This window comes from Schistocerca serialis, chromosome 6 (assembly GCF_023864345.2).
Source record: "Schistocerca serialis cubense isolate TAMUIC-IGC-003099 chromosome 6, iqSchSeri2.2, whole genome shotgun sequence".
Taxonomy (NCBI): Eukaryota; Metazoa; Arthropoda; class Insecta; order Orthoptera; family Acrididae; genus Schistocerca; species Schistocerca serialis.
Window position 1 is genome coordinate 361,134,601 of NC_064643.1, and position 24,740 is coordinate 361,159,340.

Below are 24,740 nucleotides of genomic sequence, written 5' to 3' on the forward strand. Positions count from 1 at the left end.
TCTGCACGAACAGTTCGACGACGTTTGCAGCAGCATGGTCTATCAGCTCGGAGACCATGACTGCGGTTACCCTTGACGCTGCATCACAGACAGGAGCGCCTGCGATAGTGTACGAACCCAGGCGCACGAATGGCAAAACGTCATTTTTTCGGCTGAATCCAGGTTCTGTTTACAGCATCATGATGGTCGCATCCGTGTTTGGCGACATCGCGGTGAACGCACATTGGAGCGTGTATTCGTCATCGCCATACTGGCGTATCGCCCGGCGTGATGGTATGGGGTGCAATTGGTTACACGTCTCGGTCACCTCTTGTTCGCATTGACGGCACTTTGAACAGAGGATGTTACATTTCAGATGTGTTACGACCCGTGACTCTACCCTTCATTAGATCCCTGCGAAACCCTACATTTCAGCAGGATAATGCACGACCACATGTTGCAGGTCCTGTACGGGCCTTTCTGGATACAGAAAATGTTCGACTGCTGCCCTGGCCAGCACATTCTCCAGATCTCTCACCAATTGAAAACGTCTGGTCAATGGTGGCCGAGCAACTGGCTCGTCACAATACGCCAGTCACTACTCTTGATGAACTGTGGTATCGTGATGAAGCTGCATGGGCAGCTGTACATGTACACACCATCCAAGCTTTGTTCGACTCAATGCCCAGGCGTATCAAGGCCGTTATTACGGCCAGAGGTGGTTGTTCTGGGTACTGATTTCTCAGGATCTACGCACCCAAATTGCGTGAAAATATAATCACGTGTCAGTTCTAATATAATATATTTGTCCAATGAATACCTGTTTATCATCTGCATTTCTTCTTGGTGTAGCAATTTTAATGGCCAGTAGTGTAATCCAGAGCAGTTCAAAGGAACAATGAGGTTCAAAATGGTTCAAATGGCTCTGAGCACTATGCGACTTAACTTCTGAGGTCATCAGTCGCCTAGAACTTAGAACTAATTAAACCTCTAATTAAACCTAACTAACCTAAGGACATCACACACATCCATGCCCGAGGCAGGATTCGAACCTGCGACCGTAGCTGTCCCGCGGTTCCGGACTGAGCGCCTAGAACAATGAGGTATATAATTACAATACCGGAAGGAGAAATGACATTCGTTACTCCACATTAAAACTGTCGTTAGCACGAAAGGGGTGAACAATGCTGCAACCAAAATTTTTGATCAGTTATCCAGTGAAATAAAATGTCCGACAGATAGCAAAGTAAAATCTGAAAACAGAGTGAAAAAGTTTCTCTTTTTCTACTGCTTCTATTTCATAGAAGAATGATCATTACTCTAATGTGTAAAAGGCGGTGGGTAGTAATTACTGACTCATATACCTATATTATTTTTTTAAAAAAGAAAGAGAACCAATTTGTAAATGGACAGCATGTTGCTATATTTAGAAATTAATTTGTGATGTGAATGTAAAATGACTCGTTCCACATCATTACGATTTATCGTGTAAATGTCCCAATGGAACATGAAACTAACTTTCCCGGCGAACTGAATATTCAAAGAAACTTAAGGCCTGCAACTGGGCTTCGTTCACCACGTTCCACATTTCGACTGGGAATTTCCAGTCAGGCGAATCATCGAGGATTCGGTAGTTCAGATGCCGAGTCCACAAGTTGTAGGGTATAGTAAACAACGACTGCCTGCAAGCCCGAAAATTGTTTGAATAGTTTATTTAATTATTTTCGGTGAGTTACAGTAATGAGCTATAATTTTTTAACAGAAAATTATTTTTTTCTATAATGTAGCTGATGAACCAGGGTCGTCTAGATATACGGAAGAGCCAAAGAAACTGGCACTCCTGCCTAATATCCCATAGGGCCCACGTGAACACGCAGAAGTGCTGCGAGACGACGTGGCATGTACTCAACTCATGTCTGAGGTAGTGCTGGAGCGAACTGGCACCATGAACCCTGCAGGACTGCCAATAAATCCGTAGGATTACGAGGGAGTGGAGATTCTTCGGAACAGCAAGTTGTAAGGCGTCCCAGATATGCTCAATAATGTTCATGTCTGCGGACTTTGGTGGTCAGTGGAAATATTTAAACTCAGACGAGTGTTCGTGGAGCCACTTTGTAGCAATTCTAGACGTGTGTGGTGTCACATTGTCCTGCTGAAATTGCCCAAGTCCGTCAGAATGCACAATGGACATGAATGGATACAGGTGATCAGACAGGATGCTTACATACGTGTCACCTGTCAGGGTCGTATCTATACGCATCACACCATTATAGTGCCCCCACCGGCTTGAACAATGCCTTGCTGACATGCATGGTCCATGGATTCATGAGATTATCTCCATATCTGTACACGTCCATCCTCTCGATACAATTTGAAATGAGACTCGTTCGACCAAGCAACATGTTTCCAGTCATCAAAAGTCCAACGTCGGTGTTGACGGGCCAGGAGAGGCGTAAAGCTCTGTGTCGTGCAGTCATCAAGGGTACACGAGTGGGCCTTCGGCTCCGAAATACCATATCGATGATATTTCGTTGAATGGTTCGCACGCTGACACTTGTTAATGGCCCAGCACTAAAATCGGCAGGAATTTGCGGAATGGTTGCAATTCTGCCACGTTGAACGATTCTCTTCCGTCATGGTTGGTCCCGTTCCTGCAGAATCTTTTCCCAGCCGCAGCTATGTCGGAGATTTGATGTTTTACCGGATTTCTGATATTCACGGTACACTCGTGGAATGGTCGTACGGGAAAATTCCCATTTCATAGCTACTTCGGAGATGTGTCTCGTCGCTCGTGCGCCAACTATTACACCACGTTTAAACCCACTTAAATCTCTTAATGTGCCATTGTAGCAGGAGTAACCGGTCTAACACTGCGCCAAACACTTGTTTTCTTATATAGGCGTTGCCGACCGCAGCGCCGTATTCTGCCTCTTTACGTATCTTTTCTGTACATAACTGGCTGTGTTCAGGTGGATTTTCTGGTGGTGAAATGTTCATTAAAATGACTGGTTCAAACGAGTACCCATTTTTTTGTGTGCACAACTAAATGAGTCTTCAAAACGATCTGAGGACGAGATGGAATAAACCAACTCATGCTGGCAATCTAAAAAAATTATATTTCCTCTTGTGTTATCTTTACTCTGTTTTACAGATATTAATGGAACGACGTTGCTTTCGTTCGTTCCATGTTAATCACAGACTGTTACAACTGCAGTGATTCGGATCTTCAAATTAACGACTGAAATGAAACACGAGCAACATAAATCGAATACAGACACCTGTCTGTATTCTTGTCTTCACGCCTTCGAATAATAATAATAATAATAATAATAGTAATAATAATAATAATAATAATGTCATTTAAAGCCGGCCGGAGTGGCCGTGCGGTTCTGGGCGCTACAGTCTGCAGCCGAACGACCGCTACGGTCGCAGGTTCGAATCCTGCCTCGGGCATGGATGTGTGTGATGTCCTTAGGTTAGTTAGGTTTAATTAGTTCTAAGTTCTAGGCGACTGATGACCTCAGAAGTTAAGTTGCATAGTGCTCAGAGCCAATAATAATGTCATTTAAAGAAATCAGCACTGAACTCATACGCTCACTTTCTGTTCGTACAATCGAAAAAAACTCTTCTTCTTTTTCTTTCGTATTCATTTTTAGGTGACATCTGGATGTTTCACCGACAGTTAGATTAATGTCTGAAGTGAATTGTCTGACTACAGAAAAAGTTATCGAACGGCAACGAGCAGAAGTACAAAGTTCTAATCTGCGAAATTAAACGGGAAGATTTACGTCACCGGAGAGGAGTATTAAATTGCCAGCAGCATTCCAAGTTTTCAGAGATGGTATGACAGCAACACCGTAATCACAGATATAACACTAGAACTACTGGTACAGTATTAAAATAAAATCCTCAGAAACGTTTGCAATAAGCATGGCTGAAGAACGTATGTAATGTGTTCTCCTATTACTTTCATATAAAGTACGTTTCTACAGCTGATTCTCTGTTTCAGTTGTTTGAGGCAGTCAGGTACCCACTAAGTTGATGAAGTGAAACAATAATTGTGTGACTGAAATTATTTGTGTGAAGTGAATTGAGAGAATAATTTGCAGACTGAAATTGGCGAAGAAAAGTTCGCTTTCAAGAAGCGAAAAAGTACTAGTGAAGTAAATATTGACATTACTCTTGGTAATAGAATGCAGGCTGAAGAAAAATCAGAATACTTTTCTAGCATTTAAGAAGCAAGAAAGAGGCTTACACGATATAAAGTGGATGTTCATAATCTACAGAAGATTGCTGTTTATGTACAGTTACACAGGAGTAATCTCCGAGGGGATTTCAAAAAGTAAGTTACACATTATTGTGGCAGGTCAAGTAACTTTTATTGAATGCTGCACTGTACTTCAAAGTGATACGGATAGTTGATACAATTTTTCAACATAATCACCAGGTCTCTAGCCGGCCGCGGTGGTCTAGCGGTTCTAGGCGCTCAGTCCGGAACCGCGCGACTGCTACGGTCGCAGGTTAGAATCCTGCCTCGGGCATGGATGTGTGTGATGTCCTTAGGTTAGTTAGGTTTAAGTAGTTCTAAGTTCTAGGGGACTGATGACCACATATGTTTAGTCCCATAGTGCTCAGAGCCATTTGAACCAGGTCTCTAAACAATGGTCTGAACATCCTACCAACCGTTCAACTCCTCAACAATGGGAATCCGCTCCTTGGTCGCGAATCCTTTCGAGAAACGGCGTGTGAGCATCCTCATCATTGGAAAATCTCTTTCCACTCCGCGTGTTCTTTCAGCTTCAGCATCACCCACGTTTATGCAGCCTTGGTCGTATTGTTGGCACCAATTCACTATGGCTGGCGCGACATTACATTTGGTCCACACACCGTCAAAAATATCGAGGTGAATCTATGTGCAATGTAGACGCTTTGTCCACAAGAATGATACTTTCCTACGTACCTCATCTTTGGAGTACGTTTGCAGTTGCCGTACCGTTTCACTCCCTTCCTGCGATGCACCTGTCACCCTTGCCGTAGCAGAACTGTGGCTATAGAAAATTGAAAACCTTTCTCACTGACAGTGCGCTACTGTTATTGAGCAATGGTCTTAGCGTGAGACGACATATGTAACTTACTTTCTGAAGTCCCTACGTTCATCTACACAACCCAGGTGGGTGTTATAAACCATTGAGTTCACGATAGACAAGTTAGAGACGGTACAAATCACGGATTTAGCTAATACCACCGTTATTCTAGTTGTACATCGATGAAGGAATAACGGAAGTGAAAGCAAATTTTAAGAGCTGGAATCAAAGTTCATGGCGAGCAGGTATCATAGCCACGGTTCGCAAGTGATACATAGGCTCCTGGTCGGATGTAATGGAGATAAACAGAGGATAAACAGAGCCAAGACAAAGGATATAGAGAGCAGCAGGAGGGTGAAGAACGACTTGCTCGACATCGCAATTTGGAACGACACAGTAGAAGAGACGGAATTCTGCCTACGAAGTATGGCCGAAGTAAAGAATATATCAGAAGCAGCTTGGCACAGGTGATGAAAGTATACCCACTCTGTCCAAAAAGTTTTGAGAATGGATTAATAAAGTATAGAGACAAGTTAACTGGTGGTTTTATGCTTCAGGTGTTCTACATTGTCTCCCCGCATTTGAGAACAACTTGTAGGACGTTCATAAAACCATGTGAAACTGTCACAAAAATCCTTCTTCGGAATATTGTTGAACTTGTGCATCACATTCGCTTCCTCTTCACTCTTGGCTAACCATCAAAGACCAGTTCAGCACTTTGTCGTTTGCGGTAGGTTTATACTGGTAACACCAACTCCCTTCACCTGTGGCGATTTTTTTCCAGAGAATAAATACCCGCGTTTTTAATTTCGTTCAAGTTGCAGCAGGCGTCCACACGGTCGTTGTTTTTGTTTGGCAGACAAAGTGTGAGGGACAAACTTTATGCACACTCTTCTCTCCTTCGAAACAGTCTGGAGAATGTCTCGAATACTTGATTTATTGATGTTGCTCCATTGCAATTTATGACGCAACAACACTCGCACACTACGGCTGGAATCCACTGTTGTACACTGCCTGCTGGAAACTGACTGGTCGAATGCACATCTGTTGCGTGCAGTCGTTAGTTCAACCTTCCACTGCGCTGCAATCGCTTGTATGCGAGGAACATAATGAGTTTCGGAACGTTTTGGACAGGCGGTATACAAGGTGCTCCGAAATTCCTGTTACAAACTTATAGGACCTAAGGTTGTCTTTCGCCCATTTTAGTTCGTTATCGAAGATCTACATCTACATCTACATGGATACTCTGCAGTCACTTTTAAGTGCCTGGCAGAGGGTTCATCGAACCACCTTCACAATAATTCTCCATTATTCCAATCTCAAACAGCGCTCGGAAAAAACGAACACCTATATCTTTCCGTACGTGCTCTCATTTCCATTATTTTATTATGATGATCGTTTCTCCCTATGTAGGTGGTGTCCAGAAAATATTTTCGCATTCGGAGGATAAAGTTGGTCATTTAAATTTCGTGAGAAGATTCCGCCGCAACGAAAAACGGCTATGTTTTAATTATGTCCGACCCAAATCCTGTATCATGCAAGTGACACTCTCCTATTGCTCGATACTACGAAACTTGCTGCTCTTATTTGAACTTTCTCGATGTACTACGTTAAACCTATCTGATTCGGATCCCAAACGCCCAGCAGTACTCCAAAAGAGGACGGACAGGCGTAGTGCAGGCAGTCTCTTTAGTAGACCTGTTGCATCTTCTAAGTGGTCGGCCAATAAAACGCAGTCTTTGGTTCGCCTTTCCCATAACATTTTATGTGTGTTCTTTCCAATTTAAGTTGTTCGTAACTGTAATTCCTATGTATTTAGGTGAATTTACGACCTTTAGATTTGACTGATTTATCGTATAACCGAAGTTCAACGGATTCCTTTTAGCACTCATGTGCATGACCTCACACTTTTCATTATTTAGGGTCGATTGCCAATTTTCGCAACACACAGGTATCTTTTCCAAATCGTTTTGCAATTTGTTTTGATCTTCTGATGGCTTTACTAGACGATAAACGACGGCGTCATCCGCAAACAACCTAAGAAGGCAGCTCAGATTGTCTCCTAAATCGTTTATATATATAAGGGATAGCAGAACGTCTATAACACTATTTTGGGGAACGCCAGAAATCACTTCTGTTTTACTCGATGACTTTACGTCAGTTACTACGAACTGTAACCTCTCTGACAGGATATCACGAATCCAATCACGTAACGGAGACAATAAGTACGCAATTCGACTACAAGCTGCTTGTGAGGTACAGTGTCAGAAGCCTTCTGGAAATCTAGAAATACGGAATCAGTTTCAAATCTCTTGTCAGTAACACTTAACAGTTCGTATGAGTGAAGAGCTAGTTGTGTTTCACAAGAACGATGTTTTCTAAATCCGTGTTGACAGTGTGTCAATAGAGCTTTCTCTTCTAGGTAATTCATAATGTTCCAACACAATATATGTTCCAAAATTCTGGTTGTAAATCGACGTTAATGATGTGGGCTGGCAATTTAGCGGATTACTCCTACTGATTTTGCTGAATATTGGTGCGATCTGTGTGACTTTCCCGTCTTTGGGTACGGATCTTTCGCCGAGCGAGCGGTTGTATATGATTGTTAAGCATGGAGCTATTGCATCAGGATATTCTGACGGGAACCTAATTGATATACAGTCTGGACCGGAAGATTTGCTTTTATTAAGTGATTTAAGTTGCTTCACTATTCCGAGGATAACTACTTCTAAGTTATAAGAACGTAGGCTTCCGCGGCCGGTGTCATAGTGATTAAAGTTCTTCTGGGTATTATGCCGCGTCATTGCTAAAAACTAACAACTATAATAAACTAAAACCGAGGCTTCGGCCGAATTGCAACGGCCTTCCTCAGGGCACGACTGGTTTTGCATGGGGATAGGTGCTTCTATTTATTACAGACTATCGATGTCTGACGTCGCTGTTGTAAAACGTTTAATTGGCCCTCTACTACGATTGGCTAGTCATGACGTAAGGGAAGATGGAAGGAAAGAGACTATTCGTGGATGTGACATTTCTGCCTTCTGTTCGTTGGTGTCCGTTGTACTCACACAAACCAAACCTTCAGCGGTTGGCTGAATAGCCGGTGTGCGTTTTCCTTGTGCTTCCATTTATTTCATATTAGCTCTAGGAAGAGGACGAGCTATGTTTCTCCTGATACCTTCACAGGTTCGTCAAAATCACTTTTGTGTTACGTTTATGATAATGTCATGTTTACGTGAGTGACAAAGTGATACGTTTTTGAACAAATCTGGAGGAGAGGAAGTGGATCACTGATTTTCTTCAAAGTTTGTGCACAATCAGTAGGCCCCATTAAAACAACATAATGTGCGAGTAGTAAGGAGCACTACTCTGGCAATTCTGAGAAAAGCGCAAGAGAAGTTTTACGCGTCTATTATATAAGTGATGTATCTGTAGGAAGGAGCTGGCTGCGAGAAGTCATTGTTGTTAACGTTCGCGCTTACCAAGTGGAGCGTAGATCTACGTCTACATCTACATACATACTCCGCAATCGACCAAACGGTGCGTGGCGGAGGATACCTCGTACCACAACAAGCATTTTCTCTCCCTGTTCCACTCCCAAACAAAACGAGGGAAAAAAAAACTGCCTATAAGCCTCTGTACGAGGCCTAATCTCTCTTATCTTATCTGTTTGGTCTTTCCGCGAAATATAAGTTGGCGGCAGTAAAATTGTACTGCAGTCAGGCTCAAATGCTGGTTCTCTAAATTTCCTCAGTAGCGATTCACGAAAAGAACGCCTCCATTTTTCCAGAGACTCCCACCAGAGTTCCTGAAGCATTTCCGTAACACTCGCGTGATGACCAAACCTACCAGTAACAAATCTAACAGCCCGCCTCTGAACTGCTTCCATGTCCTCCCTCAATCCGACCTGATATGGATCCCAAACGCTCGAGCAGTACTCAAGAATAGGTCGTATTAGTGTTTTATAAGCGGTCTCCTTTACAGATGAACCACATCTTCCCTAAATTCTACCAATGAACCGAAGACGTCTATCCGCCTTCCCCACAACTGCCATTACATACTTGTCCCACTTCATATCGCTCTGCAATGTTACGCCCAAATATTTAATCGACGTGACTGTGTCAAGCGCTACACTACTAATGGAGTATTCAAACATTACAGGATTCTTTTTCCTATTCATCTCCATTAATTTATATTTATCTATATTTAGAGTTAGCTGCCATTCTTTGCTCCAATCACAAATCCTGTCCAAGTCATCTTGTATCCTCCTACAGTCGCTCAACGACGACACCTTCCCGTACACCACAGCATCATCAGCAAACAGCCGCACATTGCTATCCACCCTATCCAAAAGATCATTTATGTAGATAGAAAACAACAGTGGACCTACCACACTTCCCTGGGGCACTGCAGATGATAACAGATGATACCCTCACCTCCGATGAACACTCACCATCGAGGACAACGTACTGGGTTCTATTACTTAAGAAGAGGCGATTGTTCGAATCCGGCAAACACTTAAATTATATTCTATATTTCTTTCCTCGCTAGTCTGTTAATTTAATGTATATGACTTTTGAGAGGTAATGTAACGAAAAAAAAAAAATAATCACGCGCGTCTACGGAAGTTGTAGTGAATTTCATATGTTATTTGAGCGTTTATTATTCTCAATTAAATTTTCAAGGACGAGGGACATGCTTGGAAAGCCCAAGTCAAACCTCGATTAATAATTATGCGAATGACGTTATTCAGTTATGTAGTAAGTCACAATGTGCCAGGCCACAAGAATAATGCACAATTATTCGTCGGATGTGCTCTCGACATCGCACGCACGATGGTATTTGTCATACAGACATCGAAAACATAAATTGAAATGGCATCTATGACATCGAATGAATTCAGTTTTCCCGCATTTACAGGGAATGTTCAGAGTTACCAAGGGAAAACATACCTCGCTGACATTTTGAAAACTTTCTCTTTTTTCCGACAGGATAGATTAAAAAATTAAGCTTCAGCGCGAGCTGGACCCTCGTCTCATACATGTTTCTTTTACACAGCTCGAACGCTAACCACTTGATCACAATGATCTCTAACCTGCGGCCGCTATTCACAGATACGTAAGGAACATAATGGGTAAAACTTCTGTTGCGAATTTCTCGGAATTTCCAGAGTAGTACACCTTATTATTTGCTCGTAATGTTTTAATGGCCTACTAAAGGTGTACAAAGTTTGAAGTAAATCTTTGATCCTAACGTTGTGGTCTCTCCTTGTGAATCTAAAATATAGTGTGTTATTTAAAAAAGACGTACTGCTGTTCATATCTTCGTCACGAACAAAGCTACAAGAAAGGTAATCATGCTGTTTAATGTCCTGCCCGGTAGTAACACAATATTTGTTTGCTAAATTTTATTTTGCTTCTGGCTAAAAAGGTATTTGGAATGGTCAAAATAAGTGCGAAACCCTGTATAATGCAACAAACACAACTTTTAAGGACTATTATTGTCAGTCAGATAAAATGGAACGAAAAGAAAGTTCTAGCAAAAAAGAATCTCATCAGGATGGTAACGAGGGAGACGTATGGTCGACTTCGGTTTATTGGAAGAGTTTTAGGAAAGTCTAGCTCATCCACTAAGGAGAGCACGTATAAAACACTTGTGCGACCCATTCTTGAATACTTGCTCGAGTCTTTCGGATCGAAACCGGGTCGGATTAGAGGAAGACGTCGCATCAGTTCAGAAGCGCGTTGCTAGATTTGTTGTCAGTAGATTCGATCAACATGCGACTGTTATGGAGATACTTCGTGAAGTCAAATCGAAATCTCTGGAGGGAAGATGATGTTCTTTTCACGAAGCACTATTGCGAAAATTTAGAGAATAGATATTTGTAGCTGATCGGAGAACTGTTCCACTGAAGCCAACGTAGGTTTCGCGTAAACACCGCGAAGAAAAGATAATATTAGGTTCGTACGGAGGCATATAGACAGTCTTTTTCCCTTTGCTCCATTTGTCAATGGAACTGGGAAGGAAATGAATATCAGTGATACATAATACCTTCCGCCATACGCCACAAGGTGGCGTGCGGAGAACGGATGTAGTAGAGAGCCTGTATACAGAGAGAGTGGTCATAGGTGAAGTTGCCCGTGATTGGTTGATTTTTCTGCCAAACGTCTCTCGCACTTCCTATGTTTACCGTGCTTTTGAGTTGAAGTTCAGAGGACTTTTGGAAACGATTAAAAGGTATTTGAATTATTGAGAGACTTGTTATGCGTTGTGCATGCATGTTCGATTTAGTTGTATATCGTTTTTAGTACGTAATTAGCTTTTGCGATCTTAAATACGAGTTGAAATAATGAAGCGTTTTGTGATGAAGTCGGTAGGCTTACATGTTTGAAGTAAACACATTAGTAATTGTACAGTATTGTTTTTGACATCTGTAATTCGTTCTGCGGCCGTTCGTAAACGATGCCAGGTTGTGCTGCATTTGGTTTTCCAATAAAGGTGAAGGTGGATTTCGCATGTTAACATTTCCACGCTTTGAAGAAATACGAAAGTAGAGGGCAGTCGCAGTCAACAGGGCTTATATGAACAGGAGCCTTGTGGAAACCAACCAAGTACTCGTATCTATGCGAAGTAAGTCGTTTTTACTTTTTATTACATGTAAAACAACTTGCAATATGAAACAGACCTGTAAATTGGCTGTGTGAAAAGTCTGAAGACGTGACAAGAAGTACTAATACGTCTCACACTTTTTGCATGTCACAAGTGAACAACTGCTTACGACTTTCATCCATCTGACGTAATACAGGCACTTCCGATACACAACAAATGCTATACGCTATATTTTTTTTATTTACGTTACTTTCATTGCAATATGTCTAGTAAACGAACCTTAAAGGAGATAAATGCAAGTAACGAATAATTTTTACAGCCAGTGTATCAAATTTTCCTTTGCTGTACGTAGTAGGCTACTATGAGTATATTATAGCTGTAAAGAAAGGCATTTAACGAATGATTTCGCCATAGTGTCTTGTGGTTTTGACTCGGTGAGTGTGTATTCCACTACTCCACTACTGGCCATTCAGGAGTCCCGCCCGCAGTTTGGCAGAAAAATGACCGCCGTATCGTCCGGTTGGCCACTCTCTCCCTATACAGGCTCTCTAGGATGTAGAGGTAGGTATGGGCTTAGAGTAATCAGTGTGTATTAGAAAGCGCCTAGTAGTTACATTCGTACCTGTGTAGGCACAAGTCCTTAACAAGTGTACCAGTTTCAGGGGAAGAAGAGCACAGAATACGGACATAGTACTCAGACTACAGAACTGTTCTACTCATGATTGTGGAAGAAAAGTCAGACTTAACGTACATGTGCTGTGAAAAATTAAAATAAAGACTGAAACAATATTTTCTAGCAGCGAATAAAGGTGTACAATAATCGAAAAAGATAACGAAGAGAAAGAGATAACGGAAATCAACATGTTTAAAAAGGTAGTTAATGCATGCCTTTTAAATAATACGCAATACTTAAACACCATAACACAAATTGCAAAATGAAATGATAGTTAAACAGACACACTAGCTGAAAACAGGCGTTCATATACTTCATTGGGGACATGTTGAAAACGTGTGCCCCGACCGGGACTCGAACCCGGGATCTCCTGCGAACGTTAGGAAATGTACCATATTGTCCGCTACAACTTGGCTAAAACTGACGTCAATGTATTTATTGATTCTGCAAATATTTGAGAATGCTTGCCTCACCGTCTATGTAACTGTAGTACGACTATACCCTGTGTAAGAGAGACACAGAGAAAAAAAAGGAATAGAAGCTCTTGAATTCTAGGGCTGTAGAAGATTGCTGAGTATTAGATGTAAAGATCGATTAAATAATGAAGAGATATTGAATCAGATCGAGGGCAGAACTTGACTACAAGATGGACTAGTTAGCAGGTGCGAATGGATGTCGCTACAGCAGTTAAGCAGAGATGAAACGACTTACACAAGATATACTGGTGTGGGGAACTGCATCAAAACAGTTTTAGAACTGAAGACAACAACAACAACACTAGAAAAACATTTGATGTAACGAACTCCTGCTTCCCAGTAGCTCGTCACAAAGAAATTTGTTTGGCTTGTTACCCCAATTACCTTTGAGATTCTGTTGAAGTATGAATACCTGCATATTATTGGATACGTATATAACGTGGAATGTGTGCCAAGTTTATGCTGTTACCCATCAAGGAAGTAAGAACAAGAGAGTGAAATTTTCTTAGTCAAAGCAGGACAGTATTACTGAAGTCCGTCCCCGGTAGCTGAATGGTAAAAAAAAAAAAAAAAGGTCAGAGTGCCGCATTGTCAGTCCTCTGGGCACGGGCTCGATTCCCGGCAGGGTCGGGGAATTTTTTCCGACCTGAGATTGGCTGTCGCGCTGGCCTCATCACCCTCCTATCATCCTCATCGATTGCAGGTCGCCGAAGTGGCGTCAAATTGAAAGACCGGCACTTGGCGAACGGTCTGCCCGATGGGGGGCGCTAGGCATACGATTAAATAAAATAAATAAAAGTATTACTGAAGCACATGGGAGTATCAATACGAGCCAGCCGCTAGGTGCAAACATTGTGGCACGGTTAATTGGTCACCAGGAGTGCAACAACACTTCTGTAGCTAAGTGTGAGCAGACTTTAGCGGAAAGGGTTAGACGAGTGCAGAGCAGACTGCCTTCGTTACTCTCATAAGACTATGTAAGAAAAGCTAAGGGGGCTGCAACAGTACGCCTCAGGGGTTTGGCAAAGCTGTTAAGACACTGAAATTGCTTAAGCAAATGTAGCAGAACGGAAGACTACTGACAGCTCATAAAGAGCTGTTCCGATTGGGTCATGTTGAATGACGTCAGAAATCAGAGCCTCTCCTCAACGCCATAAATACTCCACCTCGCTAGTCTAGAGTCGGTCAATCAGCAGGATCAGTGGCATTCATGTTGTTCACACTCGATCCTCTGATTTCTGTATTTGAACACCTTGTGTATGAGATTGTTTCAGTACCATCATACTTCTGCTACCTTACATGATGACCACCGATCTGAAGCCATGGATAATAGAAGCCAGCCTCTAGTACCAGCCACCATTGATGGACAGTCCAGAAGTCTACCAACACAGTTCCAGCCTGGGGTACAAACTGCTCTAAACTCCAGCATCACTTGGGTCAGACGGGCTACCAAACCGGCGGGCCACACGATCAGCATTCAACACGATCTCATGGCATCCAGCATCGTGGTCCATCTGAAGGGACAATATGTGCAGTGACCAGGGAGGGACAGAGTACGCCCAGAACGGTGTGTGAGACACAACAAACATGCGCCGTGGTCACCGCGAGCACCGAGCAGGACTTATCACGGGGCTCGCCTTCCACACCACAGACGGCAACCCACTTACTAGAAGTCGCTGTTCGTGAGCAGAGGGCTGATGCAACGAGATACGGCAGCCTGAGCCAGCCATTGGGTTCATCAAATTCCTCCGCTGCTTGCTGAGCCACCAGCCATCGCCGAAGATATGCCGGCGAGGTGTATTCAAAGAAATAAATGAAGTAATATTTAATCCTGTTTTATTGCATCTGGCGACAGCACACAGATTCCTTGGCCTTCGTCCTGATAAACGGAGGGGTTTGCAGCCTGTGAGTGGGCGATCTCTACAGTGGCTCACTGTACCAGCTGTTTAACAATGCTGTGAAATTCCCAATTAATTCATTGCCTTGAAAATTTAATTGTATAGTGTCTGTCCTGTCTCGTATTTTGTTTCTGGCGATGTTAGTGGCTAAATAAGCAGTGACACATCACAATCCTACGATTGTTGAACTTGTTAGACACACAAAGTGCGGCGGTTCATGGTCTGCATTATTGTGTGCTGTAATATAAAAAGTTTATGGCGTTAATCTTTGTGTCGTAAAGTTCTCAGTACCTGTTTTTTGTGCTTCTTGACGTAAGTCCTGAATGCTATAGACCTAGCTGAACTAAACTGAAGTCTGTTTCTAGAAGTGTCTAAAGCTTTTTTCGGTATTGATCTGCTTATTAGGAAATTATGCAAACATTGTATATGTGGATTGTCGATAAGTGGCTTAAGTCATATCTTTCTGGAAGGAAATATATGGTGGAAATATGTCAAAATAAAAGTTACTTTTCCGAATACATGAAAGGCAGAAATTGAGTCTCTTATGACTATATGTTAGGCTCTCTGTTATTCTTAGTGTTCATAAATTATTTACTGTACCATTTGTCAACTACAGAGCCAGTATTTTTCACAGATGGTAATAGAATTTTTGCTAAAGAACACGATGAAGCTGATTTAGAGCAGAATGTCTTTGTGATAAATAAAGAAGCAGGAAGAAATTTCCATGATGGTAAATGAGAACAAAAGGAAATAGATGAGCCTTAGACATAAGACCAAAAACGAGAAGAACTACAATCCTAGAATTATTGGGATGCAGTACTGAAAAAATATTTTACACAAAGCTTCTACGAGTTTAGGTAGAATATTAAGGTAAGAAACATGTTAAACTACTGAACAAAAGCATGAGCAAATACGGTTGTGGCTTAACAGCGATCAAGAGCTGCTGTAACACTGAAACAGTACTATGTACTTAAACTGCTATTGTACATAGTTATTACGTTATGGTGTGATGTTCTGGGGAAATACAAGTGTTGCAAAACCATAATTTAAAATTCAAAAACTAGTAATGAGGATAATGAAAGGAGTTACCGGTACAGAATAATTCTGGAACAGTTTTAAAGGATTAAAAATTTTGCCTGATCTGGAATATATACAATCTCATTCCTGTTTGTAGAGGTCATTCATTATGTTCATGAGGTAAGCAGTAGCAAACGTTTAAGGAAGTTAGTTGTAACAGCGATCAGACTTCGTGCCAAATACCAATAACTCAAAACTTACACTGAGAAGAAATAACTGAACGAAAGAAGTACACACATCAAATAAAGTTTTGCATCACCCCGGTTCCCAGAACTCCTGAAGATAGACGTTGACTGTGGATATTGTATTACAGACACGGTCCCTTTGACTGTTCAGAGATGTCACTAAACCCGCTCAAAGATGTAAACTACCATGCATGATCAGCGCCTATTAGACGGAGGGGGTCCGACAGCCGATCAATTCCAGTAATTCCACCAGGAAGGAGGTACACGGCTCGTGTTGTCTGTAGTTCAACCATGCCTAGACGGTCAATACCGTGGTTCGATCGCGTCCGCATTGTTACTTTGTGACAGGAAGGGCACTCAACAAGGGAAATGTCCAGGCGTCTCTGAGTGAACCAAAGCGATGTAGTGCGGACAGAGAGACACGAACTGTCGATGACATGCCTCACTCAGGCCGCCCAAGGGCTACTACTGCAGTAGATGACCACTACCTACGGATTATGGCTCGGAGGAACCCTGACAGCGACGCCACCATGTTGAATAATGCTTTTCGTGCAGCCACAGGACGTCGTGTTACGACTCAAACTGTACGCTATAGGCTGCATGATGCGCAACTTCACTTCCGACGACCATGGCGAGGTCCATTTTTGCGACCATGACACCAGGCAGCGTGGTACAGATGGGCCCAGCAACATGCCGAATGGACCGCTCAGGATTGGCATCACGTTCTCTTCAGCGATGAGTGACGCATATGTCTTCAACCAGATAACCGTCGGAGACGTGTTTGGAGGCAACCCGGTCAGGCTGAAGACCTTGGACACACTGTCCAGTGAGTGCAGCAAGGTGGAGGTTCCCTGCTGTTTTGCGGTGGCGTTATGTGGGGCCGACGCACGCCGCTGGTGGTCATGGAAGGCGCCGTAATGGCCATACGAAACGCGAATGCCATCCTCCGACCGATAGTGCAACCATATCGGCAGCATATTGGTGAGGCGTTCGTCTTCATGGACGACAATTCGCGCCTCCATCGTGCACATCTTGTGAATGACTTCCTTCAGGATAACGACTAGAGTGGCTAGCATGTTCTCCAGACATGAACCTTATCGAAAATGCCTGGAATAGATTGAAAAGTTCTGTTTATGGACGACGTGACCCACCAATCACTCTGAGGGATCTACACCGAATCGCTATTGATGACCAACAGTGCCTTGATAACTTGTGGGTAGTATGCCTGCATGCCAGCCAGCTCAGAGATGAGGAAGTGGAAGAATATTATGAGAAAATACAAGAACTCATCGAGAAAGAAAATAGAAATGCCTGCATTATCATCATGGGGGACTGGAATGCAGTGGTGAGTGAAGGAAGAGATGAAGATACAGTAGGAAAATTAGGATTAGGAATAACAAATGAGAGAGGTGAACGACTAATTAGTTTCTGTAAAGAAAATTCATTAGCAGTGGGTAACACATTATTTGAACACCACAAAAGGAGGCGTTACACAAGGATATAAAAAATTTGAATAAGAAAGACATCAGCTGGACTACATCCTGATACAAAAAAGGTTTAGGAACCGTTTGAAGAATGCTAAAGCTTATCCAGGAGCGGATATAAATTCAGACCACAACCTAGTGTTGGGAGAAATACAAGTGAAGTTGAAAAAAGTCTGGAGAGGTAAAGCAAAGGAAAGACTAAACATAGAAAGACTCAAAGAGGTAGGAAAGGCATCAGATTTGAAGAAGAGATTTATGGAAAAATGGCAAAGAGGTAGTGTTGATGAAAGTGGATAAAAATGAGGGAAGGACTCATGGACTCTGCCAAAGAAGTACTAGGAATTAGACTATCCCAAAGCACCAGGAAAGAATGGATAACAGAAAACATGTTGAAAAAGATGTAAGGAAGTGGAAAAGTGTAGAAACTGAAGAAGGCAAAAAGAGGTACAGGAAACTGAATAATGAATTTAGAAGAGAAACTGAAGAAGCAAGAGAAAAATGGATGAAACAGAAATGCGACGAAATAGAGAAAATGGAGCGAGAGGGAAAGTATGAAATGATGTATAGACTGGCTAGTGAGATAGTTTTTGAACGTAAAAGAAAGAGGAATGACATGGAAATAGAAAGAGCGGATGGTACTCTAGCAGAGGGACCACAGGAGGTTTTGAACAGATGGCAAGAATATATTGAATGTCTGTATAAGGGGGATGAAATGTAAGCAAAATTAAGGTTGAAGAGGAGCAATATGTGCCGTAAAATGGAAAGGGATTTACCATCTTGGAAGCAGAAGTAGAAATGGCGCTGAAGGAGATGAAGATTAGGAAGGCATGTGGAATAGGTGATTTGCCAGCAGAACTGTTGAAGAGTCTGGGAAACAAGGCAAGAAAAGAAATAGTCTACCTCTGTAACAAGATATATGACAAAGGGGAATGGCCTGAGGACTTCGCTGCAACAGCTATGATACCAATAGAGAAAAAGTGAAACACTAAAAATGTGAAGAGCACCGGACCATCAGTCTAATTTCTCATGCAGCTAAAGTCTTGCTGAGAGTGTTGAATAGAAGGTTACATGGCAAGCTGGATAGAGGGATTGCAGAGGAGCAGTTCGGGTTTAGAAGAGGAAAAGGAACAAGAGATGCGTTTGGCCGGCTAAGAACTATAGGGGAAAGATATATGGAAAAGGGTAGAGAAATCTTTGCTGTTTTTATAGATTTAGAAAAGGCTTTTGACAGAGTTCAGTGGAACAAGCTGATGGATATCTTGAAGAGGAAAGGAGTAGATTGGAAAGGGAGACGACTGATACAGAATCTATATTTACACCAGAAAGTAAGGATAAGGATTGGAAATGAAATGTCAGAAGGAAGCAGCATTGGCCGAGGTGTTAGACAAGGTTGTTGCCTTTCCCCACTGTTGTTTAACGTATACCTTGAAGAGATTATTGTAAAAGCTTAGATGGGAAAAGAGGAATATGTATTGGTGGAAAGAGAATAGAATGTTTAAGATTTGCTGATGACGTGGTATTAGTGGCAGAAAGCGACCGGACAGTGAATAACATGCTCAAAGATCTGAATGAAGCTTGTGTGGAATATGGGATGCAAATAAAAACAGCAAAAACAAAGAGTATGGTCATCAGTACAAGACGCAGACTGTACAATATTAAAATAGGACAATCTACCATTAGCCAAGTAAGTGAATTTAAATATCTTGGAAGCACAATAACTGAAGACTTGAGATGTCACCAGGAGGTGAAAAGTCGAATTGCCGTAGCGAAGGAGGCATTCAACAGAAAGAGGAGACTCTTATGTGGCAAATTAGATAAAGGACTAAGGAAAAGGCTTGGCAAATGTTTTGTCTGGAGTGTGGCACTATATGGGGCAGAAACATGGACACTGAGACTAGAGGATGAGAAAAGGTTAGAAGCATTTGAGATGTGGATGTGGAGGAGAATGGAGAGAATAAGCTGGATGGAAAGAGTGAGTAATGAAAGAGTATTGGAAAGGGTTGGTGAGAGAAGATGTCTGCTGAAGGTTGTAAGAGAAAGGAAAAAGAACTTGTTGGGACATTCATTGAGAAGGGGGCGCTTGCTAGTAGATGCTTTGGAAGGATTGGTTTGTGGAGAAGACTGAGAGGAAGAAGGAGATACAAGATGACAGACGACATAAAGGGAAGAGGAAATTATGCAGACCTGAAAAGGATGGCAGAAGACCGGACAGCCTGGAGAACTACCATGCGAAAAACTGCCTTTAGGCAGAACACTGAAGATGATGACATATCTATTCTTGCTTTGTTAGGTATCATTAGTAAGCCGGTTTGATCGAGTACTGCTGTGAAATGCTATTAACATTCCAGGAACACTGTTGAGTAGTGTTTTGGTATATTACGACGGTTATTAAACGAAATGATGACCTAATAAAGATCTTGTGCAAACATTCCTTTTTTTACAACATGCGCTAAAAACTGATATACAACCAGACGTTTAAACTACGTTCATTCTTAAGCTATTGACACATGGAGCACAGAAGTACTTTTATTCTATATAGTTTGATAATGAAGGAAGTGACATACCCACTGAGGCATCTCGTGAATATCTGCTGTTCGATGATGATAGTTGAGCACGACGACCGTTAGCACCACCGAAGAAGCCACCATGAACATGATACAGTTGAAGTATGTTCCTGAAAAGTCATCGGCAATAGTACATGTTCAGTTGTTCCAAGGGCGGGTGTCACTACAATGAAAAGTGTAAAAACGGCAGCTTGCTTGCAAACAAGGCCCTTGTGCATACAAAACTACGGTACTTCATGAGCCAAGAAACAACTACTGTGAACGCAACCAAATACATATCAGACAAAATATAAAGAAAAAAATAATGCACAACAAGAGATATAGACGTATACAAAATTTGATACTCGTAAAGTAGATAGGATTGTGGCTGCGAAGTTCAAATAACGTTCGGTGAAGAATACAAAAATTCTATAAGAAACTGGTGTGATACAAAAACTTTAAAAAATACTGCATAAACACTCTTTCATTTTAAAAAACTTTCAGCACAATAGTAAATAAATTTCTAAGACTACATACTTGTCGTAGCCTCCTCAGAAAATTTATTTGTGATGTTGAGGATGTTCTCACATCACATGATTTCACATGTGAAGTATTTTAAAGAAGATAAAAATTAGAATGGGATGTATCTTTCCGTCGTTTAATAATCTCAAAGTACAAATTTAAATATATGGAAACTTTTAATAATCAATGAACATTTTTAGCAAATGAAGCTAAGAGAATTCAATCGCGAGTTCGCAGTATAAATTTAATAAATTTCATTAAAATTGTTTTAAGCAACTTCTTTAAATTTATAGCAGTTAGTTACTAATGAATCATGCTTGCACGAAATCAGAAAGTCAAATTAACTAATATATATTAAATATGTAATCCTATAGTTATAAGCAGAACCATCAGGCATTAATCTGAAAATGAGAATTCATTTCCAGAAAACAATGCTACAGCTGCAGCTCATACGAAAAGCCGAACTCAAACGTGATTCTAAGAATATATGCATATAAGTGATGCAGTACTCATTCCACTTATAAAAAATATATAAAAAAATAATTTTGCAAGGAGAAGTACTGTGTTTTTAATTGTGTTTTGTCTCTGTGACTATTTAAACTGAAAGTAAGGTGTAACTGTCCTTCGAGCTCTGTCTGGAATTAATAATTCTCTTTAAGCGTTTCTCTTTAAAATTTTTACCTTGAAGATTGTCCAAGCCATTCCGGGGATGGGTTTTATTGAGGTGTCGTTTAAATGCCTGGAGTTACGTGGCTTTCCTCTCCTTGCATGAACTTCGCGCTGAATGCACGACAAAATACATTTTAGGCTTTGTCCCTCGCACCTGTGTGATGCGCTTTTAAATATATGTTTATACAAATAAGTATTTATAGAAGTACTTAGTAAATCACAGTTTGTGTTAAAGGTTTGTTTTTTTCTTATTAGGAGAGAAGTTGAGATAAGGCTTTAGGGCTGAAAGTTAGTGAGGAGGAAACGAGTGGAAGAAACAAAATATAAAAAACAAGAACCATACCAGAAATAACACAGAATATACGGCAGAAGTTTATAATTTAATTTAATACTTTTTAGTATAGAAAACGGGACAGAGTCAGTTGATACTTGGAGGTGGAGGTGGTTCCGGCGGACTGCAGTCCACACCCTCGCATCTTTGTGACTGTCGGAAAGAACTCCGCTCAGCTGTACTGATATCCCTACGGATGCGCTTGAGTAAAGTAGGAGTAAACACAAAGAAAAGCACAAGACAGGTTTAGGTTTCACATTTTAAGACTAACGTTCTTTTAATAAAAATGTACACTATCAAAAGGTTAGTCATACCCTCGGAGTGTGATTGGAGACGCTGTTCATCCCGTGCGCCAGGAGACGACGTCTGTCTGTCAACAGAGAGTGTGCACACAGAAGGCATCAATCAGGTCACAGGTCGGTCCAACGAGGCCGTGCCGTCTCATTTCGCTCTGGAATCCCCTGCTTCGAATTTCTGTGCGTTTGTTACTGATAAACACATACTGGACATGCCGAACGCACACAGGGAGAGAAAAGGAGACGAATCTGTGAGATGTGCAATCAATGGTTATTTTTACAGGAAAGGCATGCTTCCAATCTGTTTAATGGAAAAAAAGAAAAGAAAATGTACATTCGGGTTTTGCTTGATTGCAAGTCTCACGGTGATCCGCCGCGTCAAGGCACCCGTCTGAACTGGTCTCCAAGTACGCATCACATGTGAGGAGTATGGGGGAAGATTGCGATGTGTCAGAAAAAAAAATAGAGTAACAAGATGTGGCTAAGTTTTAGAGTGGGTTTCGATCTGTCTAATAACTGCTGGATTCGAGATTCCTTTTTTTTTTTTCTCGCGTCTCGGTTTAGTCGTTTCGTGTTAGAGTGGTCATCTTTATCAGTTGGTGATTATAGGGCAGTAATTTTACAGGAAAGCTGCAACAGAACGAGGTAAGCAGCGGGTAGCAAAGGGGGCGCTCGGCGCAGACCGCATGCAGGCGGGCAGGGTTGGGGGTATGGGGGCGGGGGTACAGGCACGCTCGTCGCCAATCCCATTGCGCATCGCGACAAAGTCACTGCGCTGCACGTATGCTGTCGTTCGAGTCCATTTTTTTTTTTTACTTTCTCATTCTAGTTACATGATTTTAATTAGGGGAGCTACCATTGAATTAACAATTTTTTTTATTTTTAGGAAAATGAGTATTTTGTCAATTTACCCGGAAATAGTTCAGGCAATTTACTAGTGCTGCTCAGGAGAGCATGTCAAAAAACCGTGAGATCCGTGCACCATGCCATCCTCAGTCGTGTAAATACGGTTTGTGTTGTATGTGTCGGTAGTACTAAAATAGAGCTAAGTGACCAGACGACCTCCTGCTAACACATCGTCTCAGCAGTTCCGTACACTATTATGCTGTTACACCCTCTCCCTCTGCCCCTCCCCTTCTACACACCACCTTCTTTCTCCGGATATTCATTTCGAATGACCTCACACACAACATAAATCTTGTTGTTGAGGCTGTAGGGACGCTGCGTCATCGGGTAGCGTCGCTAAAAATCTGCCATATTTAAACGAAGCTATTGCTCGTGATGTCGACTGACCCGAACAATACAATAGGCTGGTAGTTCTCGTGGCGAAACATGAAAGTGCCACATTCTGCGCGATAGTGTTGGGCAATCCGACAACAGGCTAGTCATGTATTCCAACGTGTCCTCCACAACTGACGTCGAGCTTTCGAATATCACATCCGAAAACAAGACCTCATTTTTCGGAGCGACTACTGTCGCCAGCACATAAGACTAAGACACTTGTTGATCGCTTTCGTAAAAGTTCTCGGTTCTCAGATTTACCGGGTGATCAAAAAGTCAGTATTGATTTGAAAACTTCATAAACCACGGAATAATGTAGATAGAGAGGTAAAAATTGACACACATGCTTGGAGTGACATGGGGTATTATTAGAACAAAAAAAAAAGTTCACAAAATGTCCGACAGATGGCGCTGGACAGAAAAACGTCAGTGACTGCGCATGACAATCGTCATGCTTGGCCTCCCAGGTCCCTAGACCTCAGCTCAGTCCGTACGATTATTGGCTTTGGGGTTACCTGAAGTCGCAATTGTATCGTGCTCGACCGACATCTCTAGGGTTGCTGAAAGACAACATCCGACGCCAATGCCTCACCGTTACTCCGGACATGCTTTACAGTGCTGTTCACAACATTATTCCTCGACTACAGCTATTGTTGAGGAATTATGGTGGACATATTGACCCTTTCCTGTAAAGAACATCATCTTTGCTTTGTCTTACTTTGTTATGCTAATTATTGCTATTCTGATCAGATGAAGCGCCATCTAGTGGACATTTTTTGAACTTTTGTATTTTTTTGGTTCTAATAAAACCCCATGTCATTCCAAGCATGTGTGTCAATTTGTACCTCTCTATCTACATTATTCCGTGATTTATTCAGTTTTCAAATTTATACTGACTTTTTGATCACCCGGTATTTTCGCTTACCCAGCTGCCTCTTACCGCGGAAATTCGGCCAATATCTCCTACTTATTTCATTGTTATACAAAAAAGGAAAGCTGCATTGGAAAATGTATAGAAACAATATTATTTGATCATGTTTTCTTTATAGTTGCGTTAATAAGACCGCACTGAATTTCGCTAAGAATTGTTCCATTGCGTTTCAGAAGTGATTATGAAAACATAAACGAATAAAATATTTCGAATAACGGAAATATAATAAAATGATTATCAGGCAGCATTCTGAGACTATAATAAGCGGAAGGTAACATGAAATCTTACATTAATGACGCGAACACAGAGATACACAGGCAAGAGCTGTACTGGCGGTTGAGACTGCAGCGTACAGTGGCCCTATCACCTAGGTTGTACTCTTGCAAGTTCACTGCCTTCGGCTGTGTATTCGATTCCTTTCGGTTCTCGAGTAAAAAACTCCGGAATCTGCCCATCACTACCGTGCAGTGTCTTGCTGAATACCGATATACACTGGTGTGCAAAACTTATAGACGTAAGAAACTTTCGCATGACTTGTCGGTGCCAAGGAACGTAGCTCGGTGAAGCTTGGACCTTACAGAGAAAGAACTGTCACAGAACAGTGTAGAAATCTGAGAGTAGAAGAATGAGATGACCAGAAATTACTCTTTTGTTCAAAGACAATAATTGTCCCGAATTCACCGCAGTTCAATTCCGCCCCGA

General features: G+C 41.8%; 1 protein-coding gene across 1 annotated transcript in view; it reads right to left on the reverse strand.

Moving 5' to 3' along the window:
• Positions 1-24,740, reverse strand: part of LOC126484872 (neuronal acetylcholine receptor subunit alpha-7-like) — a 330,385-nt gene that overhangs the window by 13,209 nt on the left and 292,436 nt on the right. The window contains exon 8 of the mRNA XM_050108467.1: positions 20,030-20,139. Within this exon, the coding sequence (XP_049964424.1) occupies positions 20,030-20,139 (110 nt within the window). The remainder of the gene's footprint in view (positions 1-20,029; positions 20,140-24,740) is intronic.